At 41.0% G+C, this 12,252-nt stretch overlaps 2 protein-coding genes across 2 annotated transcripts in view; one reads left to right on the top strand and one right to left on the bottom strand.

Annotated features, from left to right (window-relative positions):
* The window catches only part of LOC104128099 (TGF-beta receptor type-2-like), a 39,851-nt gene extending 37,501 nt beyond the window's left edge, over positions 1 to 2,350 (top strand). Inside the window, 1 exon segment of the mRNA XM_035896302.1 lies at positions 495 to 2,350. Within this exon segment, the coding sequence (XP_035752195.1) occupies positions 495 to 707 (213 nt within the window). The 3' untranslated portion in view covers positions 708 to 2,350.
* A 2,119-nt stretch (positions 2,351 to 4,469) lies between these two features.
* Positions 4,470 to 12,252, bottom strand: part of OSBPL11 (oxysterol binding protein like 11) — a 32,653-nt gene continuing 24,870 nt past the window's right edge. Inside the window, exons 11-13 of the mRNA XM_009640856.2 lie at positions 8,284 to 8,466; positions 7,541 to 7,694; positions 4,470 to 6,136 (exon numbers count right to left, since the gene is read on the bottom strand). Of these exons, the coding sequence (XP_009639151.2) occupies positions 6,059 to 6,136; positions 7,541 to 7,694; positions 8,284 to 8,466 (415 nt within the window). The 3' untranslated portion in view covers positions 4,470 to 6,058. The remainder of the gene's footprint in view (positions 6,137 to 7,540; positions 7,695 to 8,283; positions 8,467 to 12,252) is intronic.

Below are 12,252 nucleotides of genomic sequence, written 5' to 3'. Positions count from 1 at the left end.
CATCCCCGCCCTCCCATCCATCCAGGGGTAACAGCCAGGGCATAGGCTTGAAACCCAGAGAGCCAGGCTCAGCTGCCAGCCAGCAGGTCACCATCTGCACCTCTCCTGTCCCTCCCAATTTTAGGATGCTCCAATCTGAACAGGCAAGGCTGAGACAGGAGATGGAGAGCCTAATTAACCTGGGCTCCTATTTGAGTCCCACAGTCAATACCAACCAGTTTCTGGGGAGATTTCCAGGGAGCATGGAAAATGGGACCAGATCCCAGGTGAGCTGAGGCTGCTGCTCTAACACAAGCAGTGCCAGTAACAGGGCAAGCATTGGCATTTGCCACAACTTAACAAAGGCTGTTTCCTCCTGTGCTTACGTTTGGCCAAAAAAGCATTTCTGCAGGAAGCTGTCAAAAATACAGTAAAACACTGTGATTGCTCTAGATCAGCTTCTAGGTCCCCTTCCTCCTGCCTTCAGATCTTAATTTCAGCCCTTCTGACCGCAGGGAATGCGTTTTCTGTGCGACACCATCACGGAGTGCTGGGACCACGACCCCGAGGCTCGCCTCACCGCCCACTGCGTGGCCGAGCGCTTCAACCTGATGGCACAGATGGATTGCGACGACATCCTCAACAACAACACAGACAACGAGGCCAGCAAAACAGCTTCTCCAGGCGGGGAGCACCAGGACAGTGACGGGAACAGAAATATGCAGTGACACAGCAGGCAAAAGAGCCTCATCGTGAGAAACGAGAGGATAAGTGAGAAGCATTCAGCTCATGGGAATTAAAAAAAAAAACCAAACACCAAACTCGCTTCATTTTTCAAAATGGAACTAAGATCTAGTACATAACTTATTTATAAGATCTGTTTCCTCCCACAGATACAGTGAACTGTGGAATCAATACTTTGGTTAAAGTGCAACATTACATATGAACTGATTTTGTACTTACTTTAAGTGTATAATGATGCAAAGCATTCCTTTTATTATTTTTTAAAATAATAATGTTTAATCTTTTATTAATAAGCACCTGAATTCCACGTCTATTTTTTGAAGTCCTTCCATATTGCCATCACAAGTTTTTTCTAGTTGCTTATTCTGCAGAGTTCAAGACAATTTTCAATTCTTCTCTCGACACAAAAAAAAAAAATCTGTTGCAGCAGCAGAAAAAAAAAAATATCTTGAGATGTAACACACCCTCAGTGGAAGAAACACTGGCACCCAAGAAAGTTATTCATTGATCAGATGGTCCTTAATACAGTGTAAAGATACCCGATAATCCAGTTTGCAAAAGCCTGACTGGCTGCAACTCCGCTTCACTGGGGAATTCCTGGGTGTACTTGATAGTTCAGGTAGGTGCATGAAGATTCCTCAATTAAAAAAACAAGCCATCAATATAGGCACTGCTGTTTCACTCTAAGAAGTCTCCATACAGGGTACTGAGACTATTCTTCCCCCCATCAGTCCAGGTTCCAGCCACCTCTAGCCAACGGATTTGTGCCACAGTAACACCATCAACTCAAATGTGTTGGCTAATTCTTTTGTGCCTCTTTCACACCCCTCTGCTGTGTTACTCAACCTGAAGGAACACGATCAGACAGAACCAGGGCCTTTCCTCCCATGACCACCAGACCAAGCCAGGCTACCTCTGCGGTGGAGAGGCAATTAAGGAAAGGTAAGTCATACCTTGCTCTGAACCCTGGCACTGTGCAAGTCTTAATCCCTCCACCCTTGGGAGCAAAAGGTAATAAAAACCTTAGCTGCTACTAAGAAGCCCTGCAAGCCCATACCTGACACTCACCTACACAGAGGTATACCTTTCAGGATAGCATCTGAGAGGAGTGCTTTGCTTGCCAGCACACAGCTACATGGATCAGCCCCTACGAGAGAGGGGAAGGGATAAAAACCATACAACAGCCATGAGCTTTCTACAGCCAAGGCTCACCGATGTGGAACAGGGAAGGAGATCTGCGGGGCTGTGCTGTTTTTCTAAAATGCACAGCTATGACAGCGCCAGCCCATACAAAAATCTTTTCTTCTCTTGCTATTGTTTCCACCTCTTTGGACCATTTCCACAGCTCCTAAAATAAAAACCTAGAACAAAAGTGTCTCTAATCCCTTCAAAGAAGGATGGAAGGGGAATTATTAGGTTACACCAAATCTAAATAATAAAAACTTAACTTCAGCTACCATCTATGTCTCCACCTGCAACTGTGACCATACCTTTCATTTTAGGGACATGGTTTAATGGTGGATTTGGCAGTGTTAGGTTTGTTGATCTTAAAGGTCTTTTCCAACCTAAATGATTCTGTGATTCACACCAATTCCCCAGCTGGCTGCTACCTCCTGTCATCTTAGGATTTTTTTCAAGCTAGCCCCCTTCTCTTGAAGCACATCCTCCCCAGTTCACCATAAACACACCCTTTCCACCCACCTGACTCCAGTCTCATTTCTTTAATACATTAACCACTGCTCTACTGTATGTATGCCCAAAAGAAACGAAGAGCATGGGGCAGGTTTTCTGACAGAGTTCAACTACGGGAACACACCAAACTCCCCCCAAACTGTCCAATCTTTCCCTCCCATAATATTTAGTGCAGAATTTCCCTCACCAAGTTTTGCACAGAGTTGTTTGGATATAACACTGATGAATATGTTTGCCCATTCTTCCAAGTGCAGCTTAGGAGGCTTTAAAAGACACTCTGACTTGTTTTCCACAGGTGATGGGACAGAGGGGGTCAGCCTGTGCAAACCAGATGGTGAAGGCTGCATCTCTGATTCTGATGGCTGAAATCCAAATTCCTCTGGGGAGACAAACTTACTCCTAGGCTTGACAGTTTAAATTGTAAATATGCTGAAAAACTTCTCAATCTATTCCCCACCCCATGCCTAAAATCTTGAACACTCCAATTTACATACTGCATTTTTTTCCCCATGAAAACCAAGTCCAGAATCAAGCTTTCAGGATTATACGCCTGAACGCCTGCGTTAAATAGGAGCGACTTGTCACGCTGTTTTCCACGAGCAGCAGGGTACACGGCACCTCTGAAGAGAGCCACTCACTTAAGCTCCAAGATCTGCTTCTAACTCAGGGAGCCTAAAACCACTGAGATCAGTAAGAATTTTGCTCTTAACTTCGGTGGAGTCCAATCAATCTAAAAAGACAGAAGGGAACATAAGCCAAAATCCTACATTTTGCCATGCTCCCCGTTGAACATGCTGTGGTTATAGCAAATATCTACATAGGAAGCAGCAGTGAGCCCTTCCCTTCGCTCCAGAAGGTACAAGATGGACACAACAGCAGTTATGCACAAGAATCAAATCTGGGCAGAGTTAAAAATACATCCATTAGTCTGTCGGGTGCTTGCAGCTCTCAGAAGAATCACATAAAGGTCTTACAATTTAAGCTGGATATTCAGTGGCTAGAGATGTTTTTAAAACTGATTTCAGCTACGTCCTTTGTTTCTAGAAATTTGCATCATAACTAAATCCACATCAGGAAGCCATTCCAGTTCTTCTGATCATCTGAGCAAAAGAATGCTTTACTTGATTTTTCTTTTTTTTTTTTCCCTAGCAGCACCCCCATGTTAAAAGAAATCATTTCATGTATTTTAAAAAACGACTTCTTGAGCATTGGGTCTATTTTTACACAACAAAATTAGTAACAGCTTTCTTAGTGTGAAACCACAAGCATACCAGATGAGGGTGGAAGAGAAATAACTTGACTAATAATATTATATAAGGAACACAAATGGATTTATGGTCAACAGGGGAGCTTTTCAGTCTGTTTTACAGCCATCACCTTGACAAATTCCCAAATCAAAATTTTAAGCTGAGCTCAGTGACTGAGACACAGTCTGTATTTTAATAAGCACCAGTCTGATCCCTGGAGTATGCTCAGATGATAAAGACTTGTTTTCTGCTCTGATCACTGCAATATTAAAAGCTGGACCTTGCACCACAGCCTTTGCTGTTTGTTTAAAGCCAATCTGCCATGTGACACAGATAAAACAACTATGAAACATATAGCGTTGTCAATTTATTTTCTCTCTACCACCCCCAGTTTGGCTCAAGTACTGATGAACCATGAAGTTTGTATTTTGCCACCATGATTTCTACATCAAATCCTGGAATTGGCCAAGGAGCACACCCCAAACATGCCACAGACCCAGAAACGAGGAGGAACTAAATCCCACTGGTTTTGTGTTTATTTTTATTCCTGGTTAAACATGAAAATGCCCAATGGATACCCAAAACTAACACAACAGGATGGTTGTATAGAATATCACAAACAAGACAGCAGGGCCTAAAACATTCTTCTGCTGGAGAACAGAGTTAACGACTCAAGTGCACAGTGCCAAAATATCCCACTTTAATGGCCAGCGAAAGCCCAGACAGACAGATCTCCAGCATAAAAGATAACAACAACCTACTCTTCCTGGTCACCTGATCTCTAGGAAAGCAGACAGAACAAATGAATCATTTTGTAGTTTTATTATCCCCACCCCCACTTCTCACAAATGGACTATGACTCGCGTTGAGATCTCAGTGCATTTCACAGCAAAAAAAAAAGTACAAGAGGATCAAAATAGTTGTGCATAAACCCAACTTTTTTTTTTTTTGCACAATTTACAGTTTGTGTTGAAAGTTAACATGGTTATTTAAACCTTCTGATGTATTCTTACACTTGTACCTTCTCCATGGAAAACATCTTACCAGATCACACAGTTGTGAGTTCTCATGATGCTGGATCAGGTGCAGCCATTGCCATGGCTGGGAAGTGGCAGATAATGTTATATACACTGACTGGAAGACTACATCAGAAGAAAAAACAGATTAAGGCACCACTGTTGGAAAAATTAAGGTAGCTTGTAGTTACAACAATAACGAAAGCCATAATAAGTACTATTCTTAATTGCCAGCAATTCCTAGACTTCAATAAAATAGTTATAAAAAAAAAAAGATGCTTGTACCTGAATACAGTTTCCTGATATCTGATTGTGTTTCAAATCAATACCCAGTCCTCAGCATAATCAGCTTTTTTTTTTTTTTTACGGTAAGATGAAAAACCAGGACCTACAGTCCATGTATTCACAGGTCACATTTCACTGCTTTGTTCTGAATAACACCACAGGAGAAAAACCAAAACAATCCAAAGGACAGTTTGTAACACTGATACTTCACCTTCAAGATGATTAGATGGGCAGAGAAATTTAAATACAAAATTGTACGTTTTCTGTTCATTTTGAAAGCCTTAGTCCTCGGGAAGGGAAAGTGGAGGAGGAGAAAAAAAGGTCAAAACCTCATTACATTATAACATGAGAAAAATCAAAGTCACTCAAAGAGATTTAATAAAATTAGGAGTTGAAAAGTGTTCAAATTACTTTTCCAATTCAAGTCAATTATTTCAAGTATATTAAAATGTTTCAGAGGAAAAATTTCTCCATGGTTACAATTCTAATTGCTTTTATAAATCCATAAAAAAGAAAGGTAGTCTCTACATAGATCCCATATTCCTCCAATGCATGCATGTGTTCTCTCTGAAGAAAAAAAGTCATCATGATCCAGTTGTTTCTTAACACTGATTTCAGGCACATCTTCCAAACATCCCTCCAGTTTTCCCCAAAAAGGTTAATCACTGGGCATAAAAGCAGCAGTTTTTTGTTGCTGTTGTCTACATGGGTACTGAGCAGGTTTCAGTTATTAAAGAGCTTGACGCAGATTCTGAAAAAAGTTCCCATGTCACTCCGAAATCCAACAGTTCCTTCTTCTCTTAGGCAGCTTTTGCAATCAGATCTATTTAGAAGAATCTTACACAATTCAGATAAAATCTCTTGGATCATACAAAAACCAAGTTGGTCGAATGTACCTGGCAAGTTTGTCTCTAAAACTTTGATGTTTTTTCATCCTTTTTAATAGCTTTAAAGTGCCCTAGTATATTTATTTCTTTATGCTTATTTAAATTTTCACAATTACATAAAAAGGGGACACTCAGTGTGATTACTGTGTTTTGAGAAAGAAAGGGAAAGGAGCGGAAAAAATCAGAAAACTCATCTTAAAGCAGCTTTCTAGTTAGTGTCCGTTTGCTGAGTTTGTGCAGCAGAGACTGTTTTCCAAAGGGGTTTATGATAAACCCAGCCATCTCCCTGCAATTTAAAGAGAAAATATGGTTATAATAAACAAACACTGCCCTGGGAGAATTCCCTTCACACAACTATTAGACTGATAACTGTGAAAACCAGAGGGACATAGCTTATACCTTTAACTCCCACAGATTAAGACACAGAGATCAGCACTGCAGGTTTCTGAGACTACTTCGGAACACGTACGGACTCTTGCCGAGCCACAGCGCTCTCTAGGAATTGACTGCACTTGTAATTAACCCAGATAGAAAGCCACCCTTCTCAACTCCATAATCCAGATTATTTTAAAAAGCCAAATAAGAATCCAGCAGAGAGGTAGCGATCCAGGATTACCAGCTCTAACACAGCCCAACCGCTTACCCAGAAATGAAGTAGCTCAGCATTACATTTAAACATTTTCAGAGTAAATCTGCATCTCCAACTAGCAACAGAATTTCATCTCTTCTAAATTTAGATACTAACAATACCAATATCCAAATCTGAGCTAATCATACTAACAGCTTTAGAGAACAAAAAACTTTACTGGATATAACAGATAGTCCTGAACTTTAAAATACAAAACTGGAAAAAACAAAACAAAACAAAACAAGAAAAAACCAACTTTTCAGTCCATGTGTTTTAAACCCTTGCTAGATCACAGATATGGGAAGAAGCAGGAGTTCCATTACCGCAGTTTAACAGATAAAGCTTTCACTACAAGCAGAATCTACAGCATAAGTTTCAGCTGAGTCCTCCCCTCCTGCATGGGGCCCAGCAAAGCTCTCTACATAAGCAGGGTCTTGCCATCTGGATCACAAGGAAAGCCTATTTCAAAGTTACCATACGAGCAGCACCCAGTCTTCCTGGGCAGTCTGTGGTTCACCTTGTTAGAAGTCTTACTATATTATTATTACTACCATTATTGAAATGGAGGTTAAGCCACTGAACAAATAAGCCATCCAAAAGGTAAGGTAGAAGAACACAAAAAGGTCTAAGTTGAGAATGAACTCATGTTCCTTCTTGCTAACAGTAGTATTTTGGGTTCATATGCATACAACACAAGCAAAAATTAGTATTACTGATTGTTTTCTTTGGGTACTTACTGTTACTGTCTACTTACAGGTAGTAAAGCTGTTTTCCATGTGCCATGAGGAAGTGCTTGGTAAAAGAAACTGAGCCACAGAATAGGCAAATGTTTTGTTGCAAGGGAATTGCAAAACCAAAGCGTCTGAGAAATGAAGGGTAAAGTCACACCTTTACATGTTTGGGAGTGCTTATGGCACCTTACTCCTATGGATCCTGTGGAGCTAAATGGTAAGATCTAAGGCGAAATACTCTATTCTGACAGGACATGGACCCATTTGTGCACCTGCTTTCACTGTAGCTCTGCCTCTGCCTTCATCAACAGCTAACTGCTTGGGAACTTACTTCTTTAAGGAAGTATTTAGTACACCAAGGTGCTTCTGTTTCAGCACGAAGCCTCTCTTCATTCCTCTGTCGTTCTTCAAGGGCTCGCTTGTGCTCTGTAGCCTTATCGATGTCTCCATCCCGCAGAGACTCTGTTACATGCTGCCACAGCCTCCTACAAAACAAATTGTTAATTTTGGTTTTCAAGAATTTTCTCAGCCTGCCACCTTTCAGAACATTTACGTATGACAACCAGCCCAGGTTGGGGCACGATAGTGCAGCACAAGTGGAAGAGCTCATTGCTGAGTCTTGTATCTACGCTAGCAATTAGGAGTGGATAAGAATGGCTCTGAGGTTTTGGCTGTGCCAAACTAATGTCTGTTTTGTACACCCTTTAAAGTTGCTATGGAAGTGTTATTCAACAGCAGTTTCTTGTGAGGACCTCCCTTTTCAGGAGCTGCCCTGCTGTGTAACTGATGGTTAAAAACAACAAATAAGGAGGCTCTGTTCTAGCAGGCACTTCATTAACTCATAAGACAACTCTGTCCATGAATAAAAGAGACAATATAAACAACCATGCACCCGCACTTGGTTTTTCACACTTTTTACGTGCTTGGTTTTTTGCTTTTTAAAAATAAATAAATTTAAGATCACTGCTGCTAAGCACTATCCACAAATAATACCTACATTTACAGGTTTTCCTAAGGCATTCACCAGACTGTTTAGGACAAAAAGGGTCAGACAATAGTCAACCCATACTCTACCTAGATTCAAACGGTCCTTGTTTCTCAAGGGGCCGGACTCTTTTTCTTGTCACAGACAGCTTTGTCAAGTCCACGTATTTCGTCTCCCCGTTGCTGTAGGTGAACTCAAGCACGCTGTTCCACTCCCCTTGCACTCTGCACACCACTGTGTTCGTCGTGTTCTGCTTCACTTCACCCGTAACTCTAGGAAAGCAATTTTTGTTTTTAAAAGGCCATTGCTGAAGACACCTGAGGACTATTCTTTTCATAATCACTCAACTCCACTCAGAACAAGTTTACAAACTTGGCACGCTGTCTTGAAAAATGTTAGTTACTTGAATTGTGTTTGCACAGGGACGCTCAAAGAGCAAAGTGACTTTCACTCGTTGCCCTAGTTCTCTTCACGTTACCCAGGAAACTCCACTTTTGGCTTCAGCTTAAACTCATTTGAAACCTTTTAACGGAACTGAAAATGAAAAAGAAACTAGCACAGTATAGTTCACACGTAATAAGCAGTTGATCATTTCCACTTGAAACACCGCATCAGATGCACAGTTCTATAAAATAAACACATTAATTTAAAAAAAAAAAAAAACTTTCTACCAAGATTGTATCTCACTACCTGCTGGCACTTTATCTCACATCTTTACATCTCAATGTTCTCCATATGTAGGTGGTCTCATTTTTATGTTGCTCACATAAGCAGCAGACACGCAAAGGCAGAAAGCAAGGTAGGAAACTAGGAATTGGGAGAACTGCTCTTTCCCATCTCTCCCACAGAAACCTCTGCCAATAACAAGATATTAAAAATGTCTTTCTAATATGTAGTATTTCATCCAAAGTGTTGCACAGATGCTCAAGGATCACCATAATTACACGCTCTGATGCATATTTTTCTTCTCAACATCAAGACCTGTCCAAAGACCTCCCGACACTCGCTTCATCCTGAGTCAAGGAGCGGAAGCTTACTGAGCATAGCTAGGCAAACAAATTACCACCCTCAAACAGAAGTTTTCTCCCAGTCAGAAGAAACAAAAGGGTCTGCACCCTATGCAAACAAGACTTGAGAGATTCTTGCTTGTAAGGTGCTGCAGAATTCACAAAGGACACTATCTCCAGCTCCAGTTAAACTGCGATTACCTGTACACGAGCTCCTCACAACACACTGCTCTCCAGCTCCCCTTCCCGCAGTTCATCAGCGCTGACACAAAGCACACGTTACACCTCCTTTCACACTTACATTACACGCAGCTAACAATAGCACAGCACTGGTTTGCTGTTATTTCCTTTGAACAACTGCATACAGAGGAGCAGAAAGCAGCTCTTCTGTGCTCCCACCCTGCCCGTGCTGGCTGCGTGGTGCCACGCTCAGAGGAAGAAGGGAGCGCAGGACACGGAGATGCTAAAGTTGCCCTCTTCCACATGCACAGGTCACTTCCAGCTGCATCTGCATCTACCTGTCCCCCCCGCCAAGCCCTGCACCAAAACAGAAAAATTAATTTCTCAGGCAATGAGACTTATATCACAGGCCAGACCTTCCAGCACAGAGATACTGGATGCCAGTCAAATCAGACCTGCGGGGAACCCCCAGGGCAAGGGGGGAAAGCTTGCAGACAGCTCGGAGCAGGGGGCAGCAGACAGGGCTTCTGCCACATCTTGCACATGCAGGAGGAATCACATCATGGTCCAGCAGCTCAATCCAAATTGAACTTCATTAGAAAAGTTTATTTTATCTTCCAAAGAGAACCAGATTGGTAAGTATGGGCTGCTCAGGCACAGTTTTCTATTACAAAAATTTAAGATTCATTCAAGAAAACAGGCCAAAGTTGGAGCTTAAATATGAGCACATTTATATTAAACTATTAAGCTTTTTTTTGTGGAAGTTAACAAGCGCTAACAGTCTCTGAAAACAACTGAAAGAGTAGGCAACAAGCAAGCAGCCTTCGTTTTGTGCTGGTTTTTCATCCTGTGACTTCCATACCTCAGCGAAGCTATTACTTATAGCAAAGTCCCTGTCCTCTGCCCAGGAGATCTCTGAACAGACTAAATCCACAGGATGCCGGAGACCAGCCCCTTCAGACTTTGCAGTTACATCTTCACAAGCTTAAGAGCTTAATTCTTCTAAGCACTGTGTGGTTACAACGCAATGCTGACATCCAGTATTTTAATGTCAATCACAAAGTTACACCTCTCTGGGTCAGATTCAAGTAAACAAAGTTGTATCACTCACTGCCAAGGTGCAGCATTAAGCTGCTACATTAAACTCTTCTTGCAACCTGTATTTCTTCAAGTTGCATTGCTCTGTGACACACAGCCATTCCCAGCATTGCAGATTGTAGTAGCTACCTGGACTAATATTAGTGATAAAAATCTGCTAGCATTTATTCGTAAGCTGGGCATGACTGACATATCCCTAGCTGTTCGTTATCATCATCTTCTATTTCATCAAGCTAAAGAGGTACAGGACCAAGGAGCCAACATACAGCTCAGGTCTAACAACAAGGGTCACACTCTATGAGGGGAAAAAAAAAAAAAAAAAAAAAAAAAATCTATATCATTGACATAGCAACTCTCTTGCACTCTGCGTAACCATGACAACACTGCTGCTTCCCCATCAAGAGACTCTTTTTGGCAATATCCAATCATCACCACGTCAAATTTTCAATAGTTACAGTACCTTGACCAGATAGGTCTTTAAAAAGCCTCTACACCTGTGACTAATTTCAGAGAGAAATAACAAAACAGTTTCCAAAACTAAATCACTGAAGTAAAGTTGCATCCTATCACTTATTTTTTATGGCACAACAGGAGCTACTGCAAGGTGAAAGATAAATTGTAAGCAATGGAAACAAAAATCCCAAGTGATGCATCACTTCAAAATTCTGTCAAGTGCAACAGCGCTACACATGAGCTTCAGTTCTCCAGATGCCATTGGGACAGGGAAGCTATGGTTGCAAGTTAAATTCAAAGCATATATGGGAATTTATGGGGCAAAGTGCTTCAAGATGGAGGTTTTGATGAGGCTTTTTTGTTTTTCTTTAAACAATGAATATGGCCTTACCCTACTGTTTCAAGAAAAGTGATTTAGAGAAGACTGCTGATTTTTTGCAACCTGTGAGAACAATCCACGTTTAAGAAGTTCTGATGTTCTAGGCTGTTACATATTTCATTATTATCTCTTACACATTTAATCTAAGAAAGGTTTAAACAAGCACGGTCCAGTGAATGGCTGAGAGCAAAATGCTTTGGAATCGGATATTCTTTGTATGACTACTACTTAACTGTCTGCTTCCTTAATTAATTGCCTCTCTATTAGCACAAGACTAGTCTGCAGCAGTCTTACTATACAATCTCTAAAAACATAAATGTTAATGAGTTGTAAAAGCTTTTGCAGCAAGCGTGTAGATGCTTCCCAGAATCTGCCAGAAGTAACCCCAAGCAAACTTTCCCTGGACCTTCTTTCTTTTACCTGTTAGGTTTTAACCATGCATACACATGAAGAATTACCACTACAACAATTACCATTTTTGTCTTTAAAAAAACAATGTGTTTTTACCTAGATATTTTCTAGGTGCTTAGACTTAATAGTCTTACGTTTCTTACACAGAAATCCTAAACCAAATAAGTAACAGAAGACTATTTACTAACATTGCCTACAGTGCAACTGCAATGCACATTTAAGACTGAGATCAACCTCATTTCAAACAAGGAGGAAGGAAAAATTAACCAACTTCTGTCAGTAATAAAAGAACATGTGGCAGCCAGGAATAAAAGCCAGGAGCTCTCTTTTCCCAGTGGTTTAAACACAGAGTCAGAAAAACATGGAATTTCCTTACTGTCTTTAAAGGCAATCCGATTTCTCCTTGAGGATCACATGAGATGCAGTTGTTTGGCTGTGATATTGTTTAAGAGCACAGCAATACCTTCAAGTGTTTACAAACAGAAAAAACTACGTTTTCTCAGACTATCAAATGAGTATTATTCAGCACA

Source organism: Egretta garzetta, unplaced genomic scaffold (genome assembly GCF_000687185.1).
Source record: "Egretta garzetta isolate BGI_Z169 unplaced genomic scaffold, ASM68718v1 scaffold326, whole genome shotgun sequence".
Lineage (NCBI taxonomy): Eukaryota > Metazoa > Chordata > Aves > Pelecaniformes > Ardeidae > Egretta > Egretta garzetta.
Note: the sequence above shows the minus strand (reverse complement) of the source record. Positions and strands in the feature narration are given on the sequence as shown.